Below are 23,167 nucleotides of genomic sequence, written 5' to 3'. Positions count from 1 at the left end.
CACATTTAAATAATACATTTAAAATGAGTAAAACAATAAAACAAATTTTCCCCACAAACTGTTTTTGTAACGCATATTAAACACCCTGAAGATTAAAGCAATTACATTTACATTCATTGTGACATAAACACAGTCCACACAGCTGTATTAAATACATCTTTAATAGATTCATAAACATTGTCCAAACCAGTTTTTTTTTTTTTTTTATCTATAGTACAATTATCCATTTAAAGGTATTTATGCTGGTCAAACGCAATCCTATAAAGCAAAACCGAGAAATACACCAACCCACTACAAATAAAAGCAAGTAAAACAAAAGGCATCAAAGATCAAGAGGAATGACAAAACACATTCAGCACTTACAACAAAAGAAAGAGTTTCATTTTTTTCTGTCTTTTTTACTATTAATGTTAGTTTCATACAAGATGAGTGTGTTCATCCCACACAAGAGGTATTACTTTCATAGAAAGAATGGGATTCCTTTGTTAACAATTAACAGATTTCACTTCCAAACATCATAACTGCAGACACAAGGCGCAACACACATATATATTAAATCACAACAGTCAGCTGAACCATGAAATGCCCCAATTTTTCCCTAAACAATGATTTGACTCAAAGAAATGATTTGTGCTCTAATTCTGTACATCTATTTTAACATCCAGCACACAGTGCTCTTAAACTTACCCTTACGAGATTCGAAAGCAACTTGAACAAAGCCCAAAGATAGGGGTCAAGACCATAGTGACGACTTCAGTAGAGTCGTTCTCATCCTTCACTTGCACATTGGCTTCAATATTTTCTAATAATAAAAAAAAAATCAGCTTCCTGCTGCTCAAAATCATCCACTAATAGTGAAAACCTACAAAGTCAAGACCCTTCAAACTGTCTAACCCAACAGAAAGCATCAATGCCTGTGTAAAACATAAATGGTCATATTTATATTTCAAACTAAGCATGCAAAGGCCTAACAAAACGTTAAAGACCATTTGATACTCTCTCACAGGCCGCAGCCTACTTAAAGGTATAACATGCCTTCATTTTGAAAGCCAATATATACTACACTCTTCTTAACTTAATACAGATCTCTTGCCAAGGTTTACATAAAGGGTCTAAAAGCGCTTAAATCTTCGCATTGTGCACAAATGGCTGCTGAAAAGCTTTGAACGTTATTGCATTTCTGTCGTGAGTTAAGTGCAAGACCAGCTGATATTTTTCCTTTCTTGGCTGCAGCTGAAAAAGTGCGATCGGTAAGGCATTCTGCAGCAATCAGATGATGAAAATGTCAACAATTGGGAAATAAAAAGAAAGCCCAATTATGATGAACTCCTTGGTGTACTTTTCATACGAATCCAGTCGACTGTATGAGGCCGTGCACGCTAAATCTGCTGAAATGTAAATGATGAGCTGTGTCCTCACGTGGCACGGCTCATTCTGTGCATACTTTCCAGTATCTACGAGATTCAGCTCATTTCGCACCATCTGGCAATGCATATTCAAACTGTCATACCGTCACCACATCTTTGAGGCAGTGCATGTTAATTAGTTAATTCTAACTAATGCCTTTGTATATAAATAATCTATGCTCTAAAAATGTAAATTAGCGGTTGTAAGGAATATCTTTGTTAATTACTTCGATCATAAGCATACCTGTATGCCACCTTTAACCTTACACATACCCAAACAAACAGCTGTGCATTCATTCTGCTGACCAAGAGGCCATTGGTCGTCTAACTAATACTGTAAACATTAGCCCAATAGCCATAAATTCCTTCAGAGCTGAAGCAGCCTAACTCATAGCAGCTAATCAAAATGATATAGATTAGAAATATTGTTACAGAGCAGCACCAGGTGTTTCAGTTTGTGGAAGTTCTACCTACATCCCATTAATGTGACGCTGGGGTGCGTTTTGGTGTTTTCTCTCAGACTGGTTCAGCTTTGAGGTGCTGTTGTGCAGTTTGTATTTCCTAGGTGGGATAGGACGGCCTCTTTATTTGTCTTTAAGCAGAGATGTGAGATGTGGAAGGGTACCGGCTAAGTGCTTCTGATGGCAGAGATGACTGTGAACGTGTAATAGATGGCCCCTCTGGGATGGTCTATAAAAGCAGGTCCTCCGCACAGATCTCAGGGATAGGTTGACGCCAGAAACAGAATGTGCTGAACTCTGGGAAACTGAAAGCTGAACTTTGTTCTTTACTCAGCAAGGGAAAGACGTGATCCACCAGCTCACTCAATCTACTGTACCTACACACAAACAGAGAAAGAGCGTGAGACAGCTAATCGAAAACATACAAAGGTGTCCTTCAACTCTCAAGAAGACCTTGAACAAAGTTCAACAATCAGCTCTCCACCTTTGAATCAGCATAATCTTTGACAGCTGAAGTTGACTTCAGAGATACTTTTATGTAATGCTGCGGATCAATGTGCCCACTTACGAGGACTTGTTGCCCTTGGTTTGCTCCTGTATGAGTTCTCCTTTGGGATTAACCGTAAAGATTCTGCAGAGTGGCACTCCAACCTCCTTGTAGGCAAAGACGTCCTAGAAGAAACAGTCAGAAGATCAGGCTTCAAGCATCAACTTAGGACAACCTCTGCTGTTTTTTCCACCCAGTCCACAAACAAAAACATTATTCTATGTTAGTTCTTGACATTAGCAACGGTTTTATGATGAAATGGATGCATTTGTGCCTGTATAAACATTCAGTGTTTTACTCCACCCAAACAATATAATTTATTCAGCTGGAAGCGATCAGCAGGCTGGTTCGTTGGCAGCTGGTCATGCAGTCCGTGACTGTGCGTGTAGCCTGAGGGGACAGCGCTTCTAAGTTCTAAGCCTCAAACATGAATCTTCGTGCTGAACTTTGACTCTGCTGCTGAGGTCAGTGTGCGTTTAAAAAATAAATAAATAAATAAATAATAAGTTAACTGCATTCCAACTCACATTTGTTCGGTTTCCAAATGCGGCATAAAAGGGATGTTTGTTGGGCAGGAAAAGGTTCTTAATGTCAGTAAGGCATTCGATTTTGAAGATTTCTGGCTTCTTCTCAATCACCTCCCTTTTAGACAAAGAAAACATTTTGAGTGAGTGAAATATCAGTAAGTATATGTATCCTGCTTTAATGGGATTTATTCATTAATTCAACTTATTAAAGGGATAGTAATTCTGTCATCATTTACTCACCTTCATGTCCAAATTTGTATGACTGACTTACTTCTGCAGAACACTAATGAAGATATTTTGAAGAATGTTTGTAACCAAACAGTTTTGGATACCACTGACTTCTATTGTATGGACAAAAATATATACATTTCTCAAAATATCTTCTTTTGTATTATACAGAAGAAAGAAGTACAGGTTTGAAATGACATAAGGGTGAATAATGGTGACAGAATTATTTTTTGGGTGAACTACCTCTTAAAAACAAAGACATTTTTATAATACCTGTGAAATGCAGAGAAGAGGCTACTGGGAGAGAGCATGAGTGGTCCACGGGGCAGGATAATGCCTCCGTCATTTACCCATTGCAGATATCCTCGCGTCATGTCTGCCATGCCAATTGCCCTTGCTGAGCAGTACAGGAATTTATATCCATTTCTGGGGGGAAAAAAAATAAATCAAATGCCCTTTTATCAAAACATCGTTTAAAGCCTGCTTGTGTCCTTTTAGTGAAGAAAATGTGTCTTCAAGGAGGTTGAAGATTAAGAATGCAAACTCACTCAGCCACGGAGTGGTAGAGTTTAGCAATGCCCTGATGCGTCCAGTCCTTCCCAAACTGAGGCAAAATCTGCCCGAACACATCTGATCTGAAAGCACATAAACATACGGGTGAGCATGGCACGTACTAGAAAAACGAAAGGCGCAAAATCCTCTAGTGCATATTTGTTCTACTTGGAAGGAAGTCCAAGTCTCATTCAACTGGGTTCCTAAATATAGCTTCTGACATTCTTTTTATTCTTAGAACTAATAGACTTGTGAAGGAGAGAGATTTTTTCCTCAGCTTGGGCAAAACTCTGTGTCGTCTACTAATGAGGATCCTCTCCCCGCTTTAGCGTTTTATCTCCGGCTCTTTCTGAGTGGCATTATGAGAGAGCAAGATTTAAATTGGCTCATTATGGTGACATCCTCCTCCTAGTCCAACCTTGGTCTAGGCGCACCCCACAGTCAGCCGCCCTGCTTCACAGCCTCAGTGAGATGTGTCAGGCAAGCGGGTCAGACAAATAATAAGCGGCAGTCAATCTGCCCGTTTGATGTTTGCCACCCACCAGCCACTGAGGGCACGAGTCTGGAGGCGGAGAGCATTCGTTTGCATAGACGCGTTGATATTACAGCCGGCTTTGCAGTAATTAAAAACCAAAGACGGTGGAACGGTATCGCACTAATATTAGAGCTGTGAACTCCATCAAACAGCCAGTAAAACTCAGGGAGACATTGTCCATTAAATGGTGCATTGTCTTCGTCACTGAAAGTGTTAGTGGAGAGGGCTGCAATGCAAGATCATTATTAGTGGTTCATTATTTGCCACATACTCAGAATGCTTGTTTTGATGAAGCAGACTCTGTCTTGATCTATAAACCTCTTTCTGTTTTGGCAGTAAAAAACCTGGCAGTGAGTGAGTCCTTCTGCAGTAACTAATGGAAATGTTTATGCACACCTAAGCCTTTTTCCCCTTTCATGACTACAGTAAAATATGAAAAAGAAGAACAAAGGTGGATTTTGCACAAAAACAACCCAGCACATGACTTTCATTAAAGGAAACATGTGCCGTGTGTCAGAGAAATACATACTTGGTGATGGTTCCATCGATGTCTGAGATGATGACTTTGTCGTCCCAGTTCCAAAGGTAGATGGTGCCTTCACAGCGGCACGTGCCCTGGTACTGCGTTGTGATACTGAAGGTTACATCATTGGGTCCTTCCTTTAGTTTCAGACTAGCCTGCAAGTCAATACCACATTATCAATGATTCTCTTGACCACTACATAACATTAAAGGTGCCATAGAATGCATTGATTCAATATTTTAAATTGTTCTCTGATATCTACATAGAAGGTAAGGGCAAAAATTATCCAGAAACTGTTTTACATGTCCATTTACAACCCTAGGATTTCTCCCTAGAATGAAATGGTCTGTTATTATCTTATTTGGAAGGGTCATGAATAATAATGTTGAGCTTTGCTCTGATTGTCTGTTTCACAGTGCTGCTCATTTCAGTAGCTCACAGGAAGGAAACACAGGGAAAATATATATTTCAATACTTTCTCGCGGAGTTATATCGTTGGGTATTTATACTGTAAATAAAATGCGGGCATCAGGGAGCCATTATTAACATGCTGAGCATTGAAACTGCTTTCAAATGCACGGCAGTACTTACCACACATTTTACAAGATCAGATGCTTGTCAGTGGTGCTCAGGATCTGTAAATCATTCGCCATCATCCTCAGTCATCTCTCCTTACTCTGTTTATGTGGTAAGTGAAATCTTATGTACTGTAATGTAACAGGCTACCGCTAGCAAGAAGCTAACCATGGCCAATCATGAAGCACTGTCGGAGCTGCCGCTGCTTTTAATAGTTTTTCTATGTAAACATGCGCTAGCCAAGACAGATGCCTGACCATTGCATGCCTGAGACCCTGCCTTCTTTTCTATTCATCAGCACCACAGCTCTGCAGTTAATACTGTCTGTAGTACTATAGTAACTATTATGTGTCTAATGTCTTTAAAAGCAAAAACACATAATGTGTGACGATCCCCTCATGGCTGTAACTCAGAAGTTAAAAAAAAAAAAAAAGATTGGACAGATGGATCAAAGTGGATGAAGAAAATGGTGCAGCTTTTAAAGGTAATATTACTTGATTGACATGGTTTTGATGTGTGAACAGTATCTTACTGGTAAAAAGACAACGCTGTTCTTGCGCCTTTGTGTGTCCTCCAGAAAAGCAATTCTGTTAATTTTACATTAATTCACCAGGATTACTGTGTAAAAAGGGTTAATATCTGTATAGTTAACTAATATTAATTGACTAATTGATCTGGAATCCTTTGCACTACACACTTGACTGCTGAATGCTGCAAACTGAATGAATGAACTGCTGAAACCTGAGCATTGATAATTAAATGATTAATGAGATTAAAATCTTAATTTATGCAATGCAATCAGTTCATCTACACCATCATCTTCATTAATTTATAAAGTCATGAATTTATTAAAAGACAAACTTTCTTAAATGGAAGATTTTCTGTTGCGCAATAGGGGGCAGTCTAGTGCTAATCAATTGCAAGACACTACCCTTTCAGAATGAGTCACAGAGCTTTTACATAATTTCCTGGAGGAAGCTTGAGGGACAGCTTTAAACAACTGCCTTTCACAGAGCTGTTGCACTACAGGCAACAGAGCTCTGAATCTTTCAGTTAAAACCACAAGAGCAAGTGTTGGAGCTGCTTATGTAAATAATAATCGCTGTGTGGTTTAGCATGGAGTATGTTTACAGAACTAAATATTTCTGTCTCCTAACAAAAGCTTAGACTCACAATCTGGTCAGAGGAAAGGCGCAGGGACTTGCGGTAGGCGTGAGTAGATGTGTGGCCGTGGGGCTCAGACTGGACCTTGCGCTCCATTGATGATGCGGCAGCGCTCACCTCCTTCCCCTCCTCATCGCTGGACGAGTCCCTGGTGTCCACTCTGTGCTCAGAGCAAACAGGGAATCAGTGAACTAAATTTGCAACCACATCCAGATTCCTAATTTAGACTACAACAGCACCACAGAGAATGAGACAAAACAGAAAGTAGGCTGGATCGTCCTGATTCACTTCTTCTGCATGAACGGGGGGGGACTGTAGTCAGCGATCAGAGGAAGGGTCAAAGGTAAAACTGATACTTTTATCTTTTACTCATTTTTTACAACTAAGCCAGATGACAGAGCTAGTTTTACACTCCCATATATAACATATAGGCCCGGTTTCACAAACGGGGCTTAGCTTAAGCCAGGACTAGGCCTTTTATAAAAATGCCTTAGAAGAAAACATTAAGGTGTGCATCTGGACACAGAACAATGACACTGACATATTTTAAGACATGTCAGAGCAAGATATTTTCAGTTGAGACAGCTCAAACATGCATTTTAGTCTGGGACTAGCTTAAGCCTTGTCTATGAAACCGGGGGTTGGTTGCATTTTATTAGTTTCATTCAAGAATAACAACCAGTCTTAATATAAATCTCCACAACTTCCAAAGGTGACAGGCAGGAAATGATGCTGCATCTGTCAGGGCTTGACTCACTTGCGGGCATGACTTTCCATTGACAAAGAGGAGCTGCCTTCCTCCATTTGGGACTGCTTTATCTCCAGCTTTCCAGTGCTTTCTGACTGTATAACAAAACAAAAGAACATTAGTACATCGGATCACACGTATCTATAAATTGCAAAAACAAATTTGTGTAAACATGTCATCATTTAATTTTGTTGTTGTGACTGGCTACATGATCCTGTCATCCGCACATGCTGTCAGGCTATTACTGAAAAGTCTGATGAGCTGCCTGGCCTATTTCTAGGCTGTAAAATTCCACACCGCAGAGTGGTGCTAATTACAGACACGCCAGATGAGGGCAGCGAAGGAGCCTGATGTATGGTGTCTGAATGACGGCAGAAGCTCTAGAGAGAAGAACTAACTTCAGAGGCAGCATGTTTCATCTTCTTTAAAACAAAGACTTGCCTCGTCCTTTTGTTCAGGCAATTACGTGAATGTTGATGCTTGCTGAAGTCTAAAGACAAGTACTGGAATGCAGTGGGATTAAAAGACCAATAACCGCTTAAAGGTTTTGTTCCTACTCCCTAATTACAGCTCGTTAAAGACCTTTATGTTTAAACAGAAAAGTTTGTCTTTACAGAGTATTGTAAAAATCTGAATGTTACACCGCTCTGGTCTTACCTGTTTAATAGTGCTATCCGCTCTCTTTCTCCAGAACCACCAGCGGCCTGATTTCTTTGGCATCCTCTCTTTCACCCAAGCTTCCTCTGTAGCCTAAACAGAACATTGACATAAGCTATTTGACCTACTAGAGTACACCACAGCACTGCAAAACAAACTTTAAAGTACTTAAACACAGCAAATGAAAATATCCTATTAGGTAGAACAAAATACCTTGGGTAAATTCTTCTGAAATGCTTGCAAACTTAGGATCAAAGGGGCAGCCAATGTCCAATTGTAATACCTAAAATAACAAAAAGGAAAAGTCATTTATTATATAATTTTATGTGAGCATTTTGTCAACTTTAAACAACTATATTCAGAATATACCTGTTATATTTCAATTCAAACCCACCTGTTTCCTATTTTAACAACTAAATTCGGATTGTCTATGATAGCTGGATTTTCTGCAAATTCATGATATGTGATGATATGCTCCATAAATTTTTCTAGAAACAAGCAGAAAGAGAACTTTAAAATCACTTGTATTATTCCCATTTGTAAATCTCTTGAAATAAAATCATAAATCCATAAATGTATTTTGATTTTCACACCATGATAAAAGGAACACACACCAGAAAGATTCAGATACCTTTGGAAATCTCTCCATTCTCACTGAGTCCTCCACATAGAGACAGAGTGACGTCAGGGAGATCACTGGCAGAGTCAGACAGGCACTCAGTGCCACTGTCGGCCGCAGCACTGCCCACAGACTGCGGGGACTGAGAGCCTGAGTGCATCCCAGAATCCATCCAGTGCTTGGAGCCACCATCTGAATCACTGCGAATACATATCAAGGTCACCTGACACCTGATAAACTTGTTATGAGCTGCTTTCCAAGTGCCTTAATCTAATCTTAAAAGCAATATAGGTCAGATGAGCGATTCTCTTTCTACCTCTTAGGAAAGTAGCGAGCAGCAACAGCAGGCTCCAGCACATTCAGGTCATCCAGGTAGATGTCCTCTGGGCCCTGGTGCTGACTCCTTTTTGGAACCCCTAAACAAATTTACAATCAGCAAACAGTAATCATACCAGAACAGCAAGCTCTAAGGTTCTACAACAAGCTCTCCGCACTGAGACAGCACTAAATTAGATTGATTTAGGTGCACGATTTTTAGTTCTAGAACACACTGATATAATCTTGTTAAACATGAATCAACCACAATTTTATTTCAACTTTATCTACCCCCAACACTTCCACTATCAAATAGAGATAACGTGCACTGGCAAGCCAATCAATCAAACCAACAACCGACAGAATTTCCTAGAATGAGGTGCTTAACAGGCCCACCTTTCTTTTTGGAGGGCGAGTCAGTCTTGGGGCCAACATCTCCCAAGTCCCCACCCATATGAGCAGCAGAGGCAGCAGCTGAAGCAGCAGGAAGGCTGTTTGAAGGAGTGGAGGTCAACACTTCACTAGGCACCATCTCCAAATCAGACTCAGCGGGAGTTTTGGGGGTCACAGGGTTGCGGGGTTCAGGCTTGACTATGGTACAGCCAGGAGTCCCTGAGGCCGGTTCTCTTTCATCTGTCTGCATGGCCTCTGAGCTCAGGATGACTCTGAAGTGAGTGTTCTCTGAAGGCGTTATGGTCACGGTCTTCGGCAGCTCCACCTTTTCCTTCTTAGACACCTGGGAATTACATTTTTGATGAGTGGTGGTGAGCTGAAATTTAATCAGATCTGTTAACTCAAAGTCATAGCATAAAACAGAAAATAATTTTACATTCTATATTCAGTTATTACTAGGCCCAGGCAGAATCTAGGGTTTTTTTTTTTTAATTCTGTACTGATTTTTAAGGCGAAAACTGCAGAATGGATTTAAACATGGTAAAATGTGTTAATTTATTAAACAAACAAACAAACACACACATCTAAACATTATGAACAGTACAGAAAATATTTCATTGTCTGAAACTTTGTATTACTAGCACTTTGGTCTCTTTTTGATCTCATTCATAAGTCACTTGAGACAACAGTGTCTGCTAAGTGAATAAATCTAAATCATGAAGGATGAACATTCAGATTCCATGGAAATCTTCAGTATTTTCTTCACATGAACAAAATATAAAATATAAATAAATGATATGAATTTCACAGAAAAAAAAGTTTCTGTGCAATTTACCCTGGTCGATTCTGGAAACTCTCCCCATGTCCACTGCATGTGTGACTCCATTTTCAGCAGGCTCTCTGAGGGCCGAACGACCAGTTCAGAGTCACTCTTGGGAGAAAAGGCCTCTGACATGGCATGGCTGCTAAAAATACAATAACAAACAGCAACTCACATGAACTGTTCTCTTTCATTTTCACATTCACTTTTGTCTCAGAGTCTTCAATTCTTAAAACATATTTTTGGAAGTCCTCAAATATGATAAGGATCAAAAACATATCTTGAAGTGCATATGAGAGAGACAATAAGCATATACAAACCTATCTGATGGAGACCAGTCCCCGTCAGAATAAGGGTAGTTGTCCAAAGAATGACGAACTGTTGGTAACTTGGGTTCAACTTCTCTAACTGTACTAATTGAAGATGATCTGAAAGACAGGTTTTCCTTTAAACCACATGTCCGCTCCATCAGATACGATGTCTGATGTGCATGCATCAGTTAGTACCTGGTGTTGGAAGCAGGGTCCTCATCAGAACTCAGGTCCATCTCAAATATTTCATCTGTTGAAGGGGTCGAGCTGATGACGGCAGGAGGGGTCAGCTCCTCTCGACGTGGGTCGCCTTTATGCTTCTTTCTCCGTTTCTTCTTCTTCTTGGCTGCCCCGGTGCTGGCAACAGGGGGATCAGGAGGGTCCTCGGGGTCCAGTGGATCATCATCCAGGTTCTGACTTGACCTGTGATCACCTCCGATCCAAAATAGGTGACTCTCAGTAGGGATGGGGGAGGTAGCCAGGTGAGCTGGTACAATCTCCTACAAAAAAAAGAAAAAAACATTAATGCATGGCAGATTGACTGTCTTTTTTTTTTCCAAACATAATGACATTTTCGTACCAAAATATAAAGATGTTTGGTGCAGTCAGTCATGTGAGTGACAATACCTGTGAAATAAAGGACACTTACGTTCTGTTCCTCAGTTTCCTGCACAAAGAAGGCTTCTCCATTATCTCCCAGCTTCATATGGAGATCCACAGGCTCACCGTTGATCTCTATGTCAATCTGAAGGAGTTGCAGAGGATTCATGTAAAACAACCTTAATATAGAAGCCACCAACAGACCTAGCTTCAAACTTTCAATAAAGTTACATGCCATAACTTATCGTATGATCTGTGCTTTCATAATTATCCAACACCACGATTCTAAATCAAATGTCTGACCTTTGCAATGTCCCTTTTTATTTTATTAAAACATATCTATGTACGGCATATGTGTTAGATGACCTTAAAAATCCAATATCTGTTGACATTTACCCTGTGATTCCCTTCTGAACTCGTGACTTTTCACCCTGCACATCCAAACTGAGACAAACAGCAGGTTTACTCTCCTGTCCACCAATGCAGTTTTAATCGTTTGTTCACAGGAGACACAATACCCATTGAGGGGGATCTAGCCACCAAAACATAATTAGTAGGGATGCTCCGATCAGGATTTTTGCAGCCGATACAGAGTACCAATTTCGTGTCATGGTGATCGGCCGATAACGATGCCTATTCTGATGCTTAAAGCTTTATATATAATGTTATATAATTAAATCACAAAAAAATATTCCTTATACAGTGAACATTTTAATATGCCTTTAAAATGGGGTTTATGCATAACATTATGTATATCAGGATACTTAATATAAGACAAAAATAAATACAAACAAAATGGAGCAGTCTGATGCAACCCACAAGATTTATTTAAACAGTATCCAATAGTAAACCGTGCAGAACAAAATAAACATTTAAGTCCAAAAGTCTGAGCAGGACAAAATAAAAATTTTAAAAAATGTAACTCCTAAAATAACTAATTGGAGTAGTTTGATGCAACTCATTAGGTGTATTGTATTATGTTTTCCGGGTCAATTTGACCCACTTTGATTTTCAAGCTGTCGGAAATACCAGTAAATCTGTAATTTTATTCTTGATATTTTGTGACTTTCTCATTTAGGGCCATAAACATGCATGCAAATTGAGGATACACTGATGTGTTTTGAAGTGCACACAAATAATTTTCTGACGATTTTGATGTTCGCGGGTCAATTTGACCCACAAGGCAACTGTACAGACCCAAATTAAATATATTTCTTGGATATATGTTGTTATTTTGGTGTTTTACTACCATGGAAAGGGGGGAAAAAATTTGCTTTTTCTCATTATTTTCAATGCTAAAAAAGACTTTCTCAGACTCAGATGGTAAAAGTGAGCTCTAATTTCTATTTTCAATGTATATGAAATACTATTTAATTTATCTTTTTCTTCCAGAAATTTTTGTTACTTAAATGAGCACATTGACTGTGTGCATCTACAACAGCAAGTTATACACTTGTATATCTTTGAAAATTCATTGATTATTATGGTGAATGCAAGATGGCTGACGCGTCAACATATCTGGAGGTGTCGAATAGGGATCTACACATATCTATGGTCTGCTCGTCACTCCACGGAAGAGAGGGGCAGAGTCAGCAGAGCTAACTAGGATTGAAAGCAACATGGACTAGATCAGCGTGCTGAAAAAGAAGCTGATCTAAAAAAAAGCTGATCTTGACAGGGTAAAGGAGGTGTTTTTTACACTACCATTGAGAAATTTTAACCAAAGTATGTTATAGACTTTTCATTAAGACCCTAAAAAATCATATCAACTTGTGTAAAATGGGCATCCGATGACCCCTTTAAACTCCAACATGGAGAAGTCTGATGTAACTCATTAGGTTTAATACTGTCCAATATAAGACTGAAGAGGAAAAAAGAAATAGAAACCACATGGAATAATTCGATCACGGTTATATCCACTGGCGCTGCGGATAATCCACGGGTTGGGTAATAAAATAATGCTTCTGATTATTTGCGGGTGGGTTGCAGGTGCATGGATAAAATAAATCATAAATTATGCAAATATATAACTACTTTTTTTTAAATACATTTTTTCATCAGGCAAACAATTTCATTTATGCGTGTTTGCCTGATTGGGAAATTGCAGTGACAGAAACGGTGACATTCCAGATAAAGTCTGAAAGGAGTAAAGCCTGTGTTAATGCTATTGAGTAGGTTAATATGGCCAAAGAAGATACAGGTGTATCTCAATAAATTAGAAGGTCGAGGAAAAGTTCATTTATTTCAGTAATTCAACTCAAATTGTGAAACTTGTGTATTAAACTACTTCAGTCTGTGTGCATTGAATTTATTTAAGTCTTTGGTTCTTTTAATTGTGATGATTTTGGCTCACATTTAACAAAAACCCACCAATTCACTATCTATTAGAATACAAATTAGAATACTTCATAAGACAAATAAAAAAATATATATTTTTAGTGAATTGTTGGCCTTCTGGAAAGTATGTTCATTTACTGTATGTACTCAATACTTGGTAGGGGCTCGTTTTGCTTTAATTACTGCCTCAATTCACATATTGGTCTCTTGTTTCTCATTTTCCTCTTGACAATACCCCATAGATTCAGGTCTGGTGAGTTTGCTGGCCAGTCAAGCACACCAACACCATGGTCATTTAAACAACTTTTGGTGCTTTTGGCAGTGTGGGCAGGTGCCAAATCCTGCTGGAAAATTAAATCAGCATCTTTAAAAAGCTGGTCAGCAGAAGGAAGCATGAAGTGCTCCAAAATTTCTTGGTAAACAGGTGCAGTGACTTTGGTTTTCAAAAAACACAATGGACCAACACCAGCAGATGACATTGCACCCCAAATCATCACAGACTGCGGAAACTTAACACTGGACTTCAAGAAACTTGGGCTATGAGCTTCTCCACCCTTCCTCCAGACTCTAGGACCTTGGTTTCCAAATGAAATACAAAACTTGCTCTCATCTGAAAAGAGGGCTTTGGACCACTGGGCAACAGTCCAGTTCTTCTTCTCCTTTGCCCAGGTAAGACGCCCCTGACGTTGTCTGTGGTTCAGGAGTGGCTTAACAAGAGGGATACAACAACTGTATTGTCTGTGTGTGGTGGCTCTTGATGCCTTGACCCCAGCCTCAGTCCATTCCTTGTGAAGTTCACTCAAATTAAATCGATTTTTCTTGACAATCCTCATAAGGACGCGGTGCCAACTCACAAAAGACTATTTTTAGCCAAGCAGCACGGAGAGACGCTTCAGAAACACGCCGCGGCTGGCCGGTATGCATACAAGCACTGACCAGAGCGGCCACGATCAGCTCCGCTTCCCGTGGAGCCGTAACACGCCGCAAATGTGTGCAGTGATGCGCAGATCAGCTCTAACGTCACTGAATCTGCTGTTAAAAATGAACTATCCATTCATCGTATTATCATGCAAAACATACGATAAATAGCGAATTTTTCAATGTTTCTCGAAACATCATAGCATTTCCACATCGACAATGACATGACTGCGGCGCCAAATCATTTATGTCCCCACGCATCATGTACGTCCTCACGCGTTGACATCATCAAATTGCGATCGGTTCGTGAGATCGGCTGAGTGTAGCAAGTACCGATCGAGTCATAAAATGTGATTATCGGCCGATCGATGGGAGCATCCCTACACTGTAAAAAATATTCAATTGAGCCAACTTAAAATTTTAAGGCAACCAGCTTCAGCAGATTTTTCAGTTTTCTCAACTTGTCGTTTTAAGTTTATACAACAAAAATTTTACAACAATTTTACAAAAGTTGTGCAAACTTTTTTTTTTAACAGTGTAATGATTATCGAATTTGTGCCGCTCTGAAAGCACTGCAGCCAGCTGACCCGTAAAGAGGATCGCATCACACACCTGATACCACGACCCGGCACAACAGCAGCCTGATATTGAGCTGTTTGAGTCTCAGATGACATCCACAGAAACATTATCCTTCAGTCAGACCTCCAAGGAAATACAGATTTACTTCCCTGTGTTCTGTGTTTTTTAGTTTTTTCACAACTGTTTCTTTGGACTGCTCTTATACCAACTCATTTTATCTATCCAGGGGCCTCTGAGCCTCACTTTCAGGGTTGCTGGGTGATTTATGCGTGCAGAGTAATGGGCCAGAATTTTAATGTCGGTATAAATCATGACCCTGAGTAAATCTCGAACAGAGAGCTCTCTTACGTGCGTGCTCGTGGACAACAAGATCTGGATTTCATTTCACAGCATAGCAAGAAGAGAGGGACGGATGCTGATTCTGACTCTTAATGACTGTTTTGTATCAGCAATCTAATTTGTTTACTTTAACAATCCAGATCTATTTCATAATGGTGGTAAGAAAGCGAGGTCAACTGTCTCTTATCGGCACTGTGGGTGAATGTGTTACACCACACTCTCTGACACGAGACACTGGGATTAAAAATGGCTAAACTGAGCTTGAAACAGTTTTCAAAGGTTGCTGAAGTGAATCTACTGCCATCTTCCAATCACAGAAGCAACCTTGACAAAACTCTCACTCCTCTGCCTCCATTTCCTATCTCTTTTTAGTCAGAGAAACCTGTTGCCATAGCGACCACTTCTTTCTAAACCTCTTCACACATCCTGTAGATAGTGAGAACCACTCCATCCCCCATCCACTGCTGTTTCTCATGCACACTGGTAAATGTTTTATGCTAAATACTGTAACACATTCTGTCTGTGTACTATAGATGATTGAAAACATCCGAATGGCTTCAACATGGAATGCTTTCAAATGTTATTTATTGCCTATAATCTTATTATTTACTGCTGGAGATAAACACTTAAGAGTATCACAGAATGCACAATTTCAAAAGAAAAATTCTCACTGATCATGTCTACAGCCCTCAACAACTACAACATTTCACTATTTAAATGAAAAGAATTGAACATAACACTTTCACACTCACACGGTAATAGATACCGTTAAATAATGATTTTCCTGTCTTTCCATTCGAGCATTTATTTAGCCTGTTCTGTCAATTCTCCAGGTCTGTTTACATGCAGTACCCTCTGCTGGAATCTTCTGTCATGAACACGCCAGCAGAGAAACATGTTTATAGAGCTGCTACAAAGGCACAGGCCTGCATACGCATTGTTGAGGGTTTTCAAATGAACCACCATAGACATGCACAGATGAAGGCATATTTGAAGACAGCAGAATCATGAGGACATTTGTGGATTCAAGCTGAGCTTCTTTGATCGTACTTGTGTTTGCTCTTTCATCCAGTCATTATGGTGCAAGATTAATGCTGCTATAGGCTCCAGACTGGAAAGCAGAAAAGCAAATATTGTCCAAAGCTCAGATCAATTATATTGATAGTGACCTGTCTGTGGATTTTTCTTTATTCTGTTTTGAAAAGTTTTCAGAAACTCAGTTGCTTGACAAAAATCTATATGCCTTGGACTTGTTGATGGCACTCACTATTTATCTTCATGTTTTATTTAAAAATCCTATTTGCACTTCAACACTCACCACTTTCTCTTTGGAGCGCAGCACACCCAGTTTTCCGAAGCGCACATGGAAAGGGGAGCACTGGTAGGTGCCGTCCTTCTGCCGGACCACCACTACATCAATGCAGCCTGAAAGCGTGGCCTGGTTAATGCCCTTATACAGCTCCTTCATGGTCACCAGCACCTGACCGGCCAACTGCCCCACGTAATTCATGGTGTCCGCCTAAATAGAGGAACAGAAAGCAAAACAAACTTAACCTTAAGACATCACACAGCGAACAAGAACTACTCTTTCTTTAATCTTTCCCACTGTATCTCTATATGGCAAAATGTGGCACGATCTCCCTTTAAGTCAGTAAAAATGAAATTCTAAGTTCTCTTTGGCTGCCTGCCTTTTTAAAACTGTTATCAGCAGACCAGCAGACGGCTTAATGCTGTTTCACAAGTGGTGGTCTGAATGTGCTCCAACATTACTGTCAAATTATCAAATTAACAAATTAATCTCAAATAAGGACACAGGATGAACAAAATAAATAAATAAATAACAATATTTATTTATTTATTTGTTTCCTGATATACTTTGAATGTGAAGATCAATGCATTTTTGTGGAATTGCTGGCATTCTTCTAGTACCTGTTTAACAAGTATAAAATACCACAGCAGGATATGGTTGCACAAGCGGTTGCAAATTTAAGAAAACTGACTGACATGTTTATCTATGACAGCAAATTATTCAAAAAACAAAAAAACACCCGGTCTAAATTTAAGGTTAATGCCTAGGGTATGAGGCGACATGCTAAATTAATCGCCAGCAGACTATGTTAGTGAAGTTCACAGAAACGCTATTTCTGGAATTAATTATTATGCTAATGACAATGAGTAATTCTGATTTAACAACATCGCTCATTTTAGTCTTTATGAGGTCTAACAATGTGAAAATAGGCAAGTTATTTTTAAACATCAGATCAAGGAAACCACAAGATTAAATACTGTCACAGCTTGTATAAAATGCCTGGCGGGGAAAAGGCAAATAGCTAAAGTAGAGCATTCTCTCTAACCATAGGGGCAGCCAAAAAGGTCTTAACAAACTTTGCACCCATGGCTAACCTACTTTTTCCCCAGCACAAGAGTCACTATTTACATGAACCATTTTCTCTAAACCATTCACACATGCAGCTGCCTTTAAGGAGAGAAAAAGGGACATGCAAAAAGCTGAGCACAGCATAACAATAAATAACACTTAGCCCAACAGGAAGTGCATTTAAAGTATAAAACATAACATGCTGCACATTATTGTAAAAAATGGCAGCACAGAGTATGCTTTAAATTCACAGTACCTTGTCTGTAAAATTGGTCATATGGGGTAGAAAAGAAATTGTACTAGACATATTTAATTAATTTACCCTCATGAAAAACAATATCGTTCAAACAGTTGGGGTCAGTAGCATTTGTTATGTTTTTGAAATAAGTATGATAGTAATGATAACATTATTTGATCAAAAATACAGTAAAAAAATATTGTCACATTACAATTTAAAACAACTGTTTTCTATTTTAATATATTTTAAAACGTAACATTCCTGTGATCACAAAGCTTAATTTATTGGAATCATTTAATTTATTTAAAAAAAATCTTTTTAACCTTATAATTTTGAACAGTATGTATGTATGTATATGTGTATGTGTATGTGTATGTATATATATATATATATATATATATATATATACACACACACACATATACATATGAGGACTGAACACTTGTTGCAAAGTGACATTGTAACTGCATGATATACAATTATTATTATTGTTACGAAAATAGTGTTTTTCTGCAAAACAGAACAATTGACCTCAACCTCACATAACCTATTTGTAGCGCAATTTATAGAGGACATTGTGAACATGGGTCATCTCTGTGACACTCATATGAATCAAATATTTGATTCTCAGAAAACAGCCTGAACAGAACAACAAACATATGATATCTACGGTCAACCAAAGCTCAGCCTTTAAGAATTACTGTGATAAGTTAAGTGCATAAATTTGTGTGAATTAAAACTTTTCATTGCTACAACACATAAGCCCCTGAACCGGATAACTATTAAAATATCATTATCTAATGCCAATCTCTTTTTATAGCTTCTTTGAAAATTTTTTTTTTTTTTAAATATAAGCTTTCAATGTGAGTTCATAAGTTTTTGAAGGTTGCAATGTTTTAGCAATTAAGCAAAGAAGCAGCTAGAAAATCCCATCCCAATCCTGACAATGGCATTTTAGTTCAATCTAAATAAAAGTCTTAAGCCCTAACATAAGCAATTTGTTCAATCGTTTTATTGACTAAACTGTAACTATTCTAACATCTTCATTTGTAAAATACACTGGTATGCAATTTTCACCCACTGGCAATCAGCGTAATGCTAAAAACTAGCATAAAGACTTAGATTCTCAGACCAATATTAATCAGCTGAAGAAGCATCTCCAGTTTTAAATTCAAAGTGTAAACAGAAGTCGTTGCAAATGCAAAATTAGATAAAAAATATAGGTGTGCCGGTCTGTTTTTCATAAACTGTTCATAAGCTTTACTTGATAAAAGAACACATTTTAAGGCATTTACATGACTTAACACATTGTCATGTTATTAGACATAATCAATGCAAGATTGTGCACGTAAACACTCAGTGTGTGGTAATTTATGGAGTTAATTGCTAATAATAATAGTACTTAACTAATGCTAAACTGGACTCTTAACTCTACATCTAGATAGCAATGAACTGTCTCATTCGCATTTCTCACTCACCCAGGACCATGATGCCCTAAGGGATGAGGACTCATCTTGTTCACTGTTGTCCTCCTCAGTGCAGCTGCCAGTGGCTTCTGATTCTGCCCAAGGATGGAGTCTTTTCATCACTGTTTACCTCTGGTCTTTGCTTCCTTAGAAATATTCTCTTTACCTGTGTCATCCTAAACACTATGTCAGGTGGCCCGCCTACCTGGTCTGACTCAATGCCCTTATAGGGCATAAACATAAACTACTGTAACCTTTCTGACACCGCATACACTTGAAAAACAGAAGCTGCATTTTAGTTTCGTCAAATCACGTCATATTAAAGAAGACCTAATAAATCAACCAATTCGGTATAAGAACCTACTCTCACTAACCAATGAGGCAAGAGTAAGAGGTCAGCAGTTGTGAAACAGATAAGACTTGTTTCCGGCGAGGGTGCCGGTGAAGTTGACCGCTGATAAGGGCCTTGAAAAGGGGGGCTGGAGGAAAACAGTAGTTGTATTTCACCCATCTGTGCAATCACATGAGGAGAACGTCCTCCATGCTGATTCTGACAAACATTCAGCTTACTTTAGTTAATGATTCAACTAAGAAGATCTTCTATATAGGCATAGGAGCCCACAAAGACACATTGGTGAAATTTATTTCACATAAATTCTGAGTCTACATTCATGATACTATTTTCATGTTATAGCAAATAATTAATTAAAACTGCAGTCCGTAACTTTTGCCGGTACCTATCCGAACCAGTCTAAAATAGTCCGAATATAAACACTTATTAAAGGTGTACACTACAGTAGTGATTCAAAACAAGCCAAAAACACGGTTTGGAAAATGGATTCATGGTGTACTCGCTTATTATATACATTTTGTCAATTTTAAACAAAAAAAAAAAGTTACAGACTGCAGCTTTAAATTGGGAATATTATAAATGTATAAATTTTGCCAAAAATACAAATAAATAAATAACATACAATAAAATCATATGCAACAAGCAAACATATTCATCACAACATTACAATGTAAAGTATGAAAGATGGATAATTTCATTTTGAGATTTGCTTAAGAAAAACAAGAAAAAAAATATTAAATTGTCATTATAATATATATATGGCACGCTAATCCAAGATGTTCAAAGGTTTGTATGTTCACCTGCTCTGTTTAACTGACAAACAAGACCTAGTGTAGAATCAAATTGGTTTGTGTATCTGTGGTCTCTCCGGGAACGCCTCTAATTACAGACAGCACGTGTATTTGTCAGGTACATGTTATCAGTACTCCTGTACATAATGAAAATATTAGGTGTAGTACAAAAAGTCTGTAATTTGCCATGACGGCAGACCAAGTAGTAAAGGCTATTGATCTTTAAGGCTGCATGACTACTGCATAGTCATAACTAGCTGTACACAAAAACTCTTAAGCTAGACTGTAATTATGAAGCACAGAGTTCTTCACAATAAACAAGCAAAAACCTGCAAGAACTTAAGGCTACTTGGGTGGGGATATGAAAATTATTAATGTACTGTGTTGCTCACACAAAGTTGCAGGTTAAGTCCTAAAATGTGACCAAGGAAGAAATGAGTCAGTTAAAGGAATAGCTCGTATAAAAATGAAAATTTGCTTAAAACATTCAAGATGTAGAAGAGTTCGTTTCTTCATCAGCACAGATTTGGGGAAATTTAGCGTTGGTTTACCAGTGGTTTGAAGTTAAAAAAAAAAGTCATATTAATGGATTTGTTTATTACAAACACACAGATTTTCGCTTTACAAAATGTTAATTGATGGACTGGAGTTGTGTGGATTACTTGTGGATTATTTTGATGTTTTTATCACCTGTTTATCACTCTCAATCTGACAGCACTCATTCACTGCAGAGGATCCATTGGTGAGCAAGTGATGTAATGCTAAATTTCTCAAATGTACAAACAAACTCATCTACATCTTGTATAGCCTGTGGGTGAGTAAATTTTCATTTCTGGTTGAACTACTCCTTTAACAAAACCACAGTCTTTTTTTCTATAACCCCTTTGACCTTGAGCAGCCCACTTTAGTCCATTTTACACTGGTGGGACGGTCAAATTCTGTAATAGGAGTCATTCTGAATGGAGCATTTACTAATTGAGCTAACTCTTATGTTCAACCACCCACTTTGCTTTACATTTCTTGTACTTTGCTGTGTCATGTGATGTGAGGCAACATGCCCAGCATGAGGTTTTTCACTTACATAACATAAAAAGGTGATTCAGTTCAAGTTCAGTTACAAAGGGCAAACAAGCCAGCGGAAATGAGCAGTCGTACGCATTCTCTCCTACTGTAAAACAGTTATAGATTTATATCAAATCCAAAACAAATCTGAAATGTCGAAATATGCACTTCAGATCCTCAATTCTTCAAACACACTTGAGGTTTCATTTTCAGTTCTTTCATATTTAGTAGTAAACAACATGACGATCGTCAGTCAGGAGAGCCATATCAAGCATATATGATAACAGCGGTGTCATACTAAGATATTTCAAATGGTCATGTTACATAACTCGAGGCTATAAAAGGTAACCAAGAAAAAGTTAAAATGGTGACTTGCATTTATTGACTTAGTTAAAATCAAAAGTGCTTTTGCTCACAGTAAACAAGTTCAGACAAGTTTGTGTACAGCTATATTTATCAACACTAATGCTCACTAATACTGTACAGTATAAGCATGTTATTGCTTAATAGTCCTCATTGTTCGTAGCAGTTATTACAGCAAAAGTTTATTTGTCAGGAAAGGAAGTGATGACTGTTGTCATTTTTCCTATAAAGGAGTCGAAAATAACAGTGTTTGAACAAAATAAACTGCTCTTTTTCAAACAGCAACCATTCATACACTAATGGTCAGTGTGCAGAACTACTGTTGGCCAGTGCAATGACATAATGCTGCTGTTTAGTGAAACTGTAGTGTTTTGGATACAACAGCAACATATAATACAACATATAAGTGACTTTTTTATATTTTACAAAATGTACCATTAGCCAGCTCTAAATGATTAATAGATAAATTAATTAAATTAATGATGTTATGTTTGGTTTAAACGAGATGTTGGGTTAGAGTGAGTGCTCCTGTCAGAGCATCAGCATTGTGGTTCACGTTAGCTCGACTAACGTTAGCCGACCAGCTAAACTGACATTTACATCCCTATGCTATCAAATTACGACATGTTTGTGTCATTAAAACAGGTATTCTATGCGTTTATATGGTAGATTTGGCCAAAATGGTCACTCAGAAATGGTGTCGTGTAATGTTTACCTTTCAGCTGCTGCTGCTGCTGTTGTTGTTGAGAAATTGGACGTTGTGTCGCCGTCTGCTTGTCCGCTGCTCTCTCTCGCCGACGTTATTCATTCATTTCTGAACGAGCACCGCAGACGGCAGTGAATATTTACACCTCTCAGCGCCGACTGGAGCCCTCCTGGTTGTCTCGTGTATCATAACAGTGGACAGGTTTTCGGAGGGTCACTTGCGTCCACCGCGAACCGGTCAGGCAGCGGCTCACACACAGCGGCGGCGGTGGTTGGCCGTGACGCGACTGAGGCACTTCAAAAAGAGGCCTCTCACGTGACCGCCACAGCAGAATTCCCCCGAGCGCAGTCTAGAATTCGCTAGATAACCACCACAACCACTTCCTTTTAGAAATTTGTTTGTGATTGTTTTATTCAGTTACTTGTCAGTAAATAACTGGTTTCATTTTCTAATCTTGATTGATGTGCTCTTACTCATGCACTTGATGAAATAGCCCTAGCTTATGTTCACAGTGCAGGTCCTTACACTTAAGTCAAACACATTTTCTGCATTGCAACGGGTTAAATTTATTGCATAGCACTTACTATTGGTTTTCTGATTAAGATCTGCGTCAGCTGATATGAGTACAAAACAACAAATCCTTAACAATAGCTGTGT

General features: G+C 38.6%; 1 protein-coding gene across 2 annotated transcripts; it reads right to left on the bottom strand.

The window, feature by feature from the left end:
- Positions 1 to 145: 145 nt before the first annotated feature.
- lpin2 (lipin 2) lies at positions 146 to 23,167 on the bottom strand. 2 transcript variants are annotated; one of them, XM_058759637.1, is made up of 20 exons: positions 22,520 to 23,167; positions 16,474 to 16,674; positions 11,032 to 11,127; positions 10,578 to 10,882; positions 10,392 to 10,499; positions 10,087 to 10,216; positions 9,255 to 9,594; positions 8,860 to 8,959; positions 8,556 to 8,743; positions 8,319 to 8,412; positions 8,138 to 8,207; positions 7,925 to 8,017; positions 7,277 to 7,362; positions 6,529 to 6,679; positions 4,786 to 4,934; positions 3,718 to 3,804; positions 3,443 to 3,595; positions 2,942 to 3,056; positions 2,436 to 2,539; positions 146 to 2,244 (listed from the first exon to the last, which is right to left on the bottom strand). In XM_058759637.1, the coding sequence occupies exons 2-20, from the start codon at positions 16,663 to 16,665 to the stop codon at positions 2,097 to 2,099; spliced, it is 2,709 nt and encodes a 902-aa protein (XP_058615620.1). In that variant the 5' UTR covers positions 16,666 to 16,674; positions 22,520 to 23,167; the 3' UTR covers positions 146 to 2,096. The 2 variants fall into 2 exon arrangements, with proteins under 2 accessions (XP_058615620.1, XP_058615626.1); XM_058759643.1 differs by having other exon boundaries at positions 10,087 to 10,213.

Source organism: Onychostoma macrolepis, chromosome 02 (assembly GCF_012432095.1).
Source record: "Onychostoma macrolepis isolate SWU-2019 chromosome 02, ASM1243209v1, whole genome shotgun sequence".
In the NCBI taxonomy this organism is placed as follows: Eukaryota; Metazoa; Chordata; class Actinopteri; order Cypriniformes; family Cyprinidae; genus Onychostoma; species Onychostoma macrolepis.
This window is presented reverse-complemented; position numbering and strand designations above follow the sequence as displayed.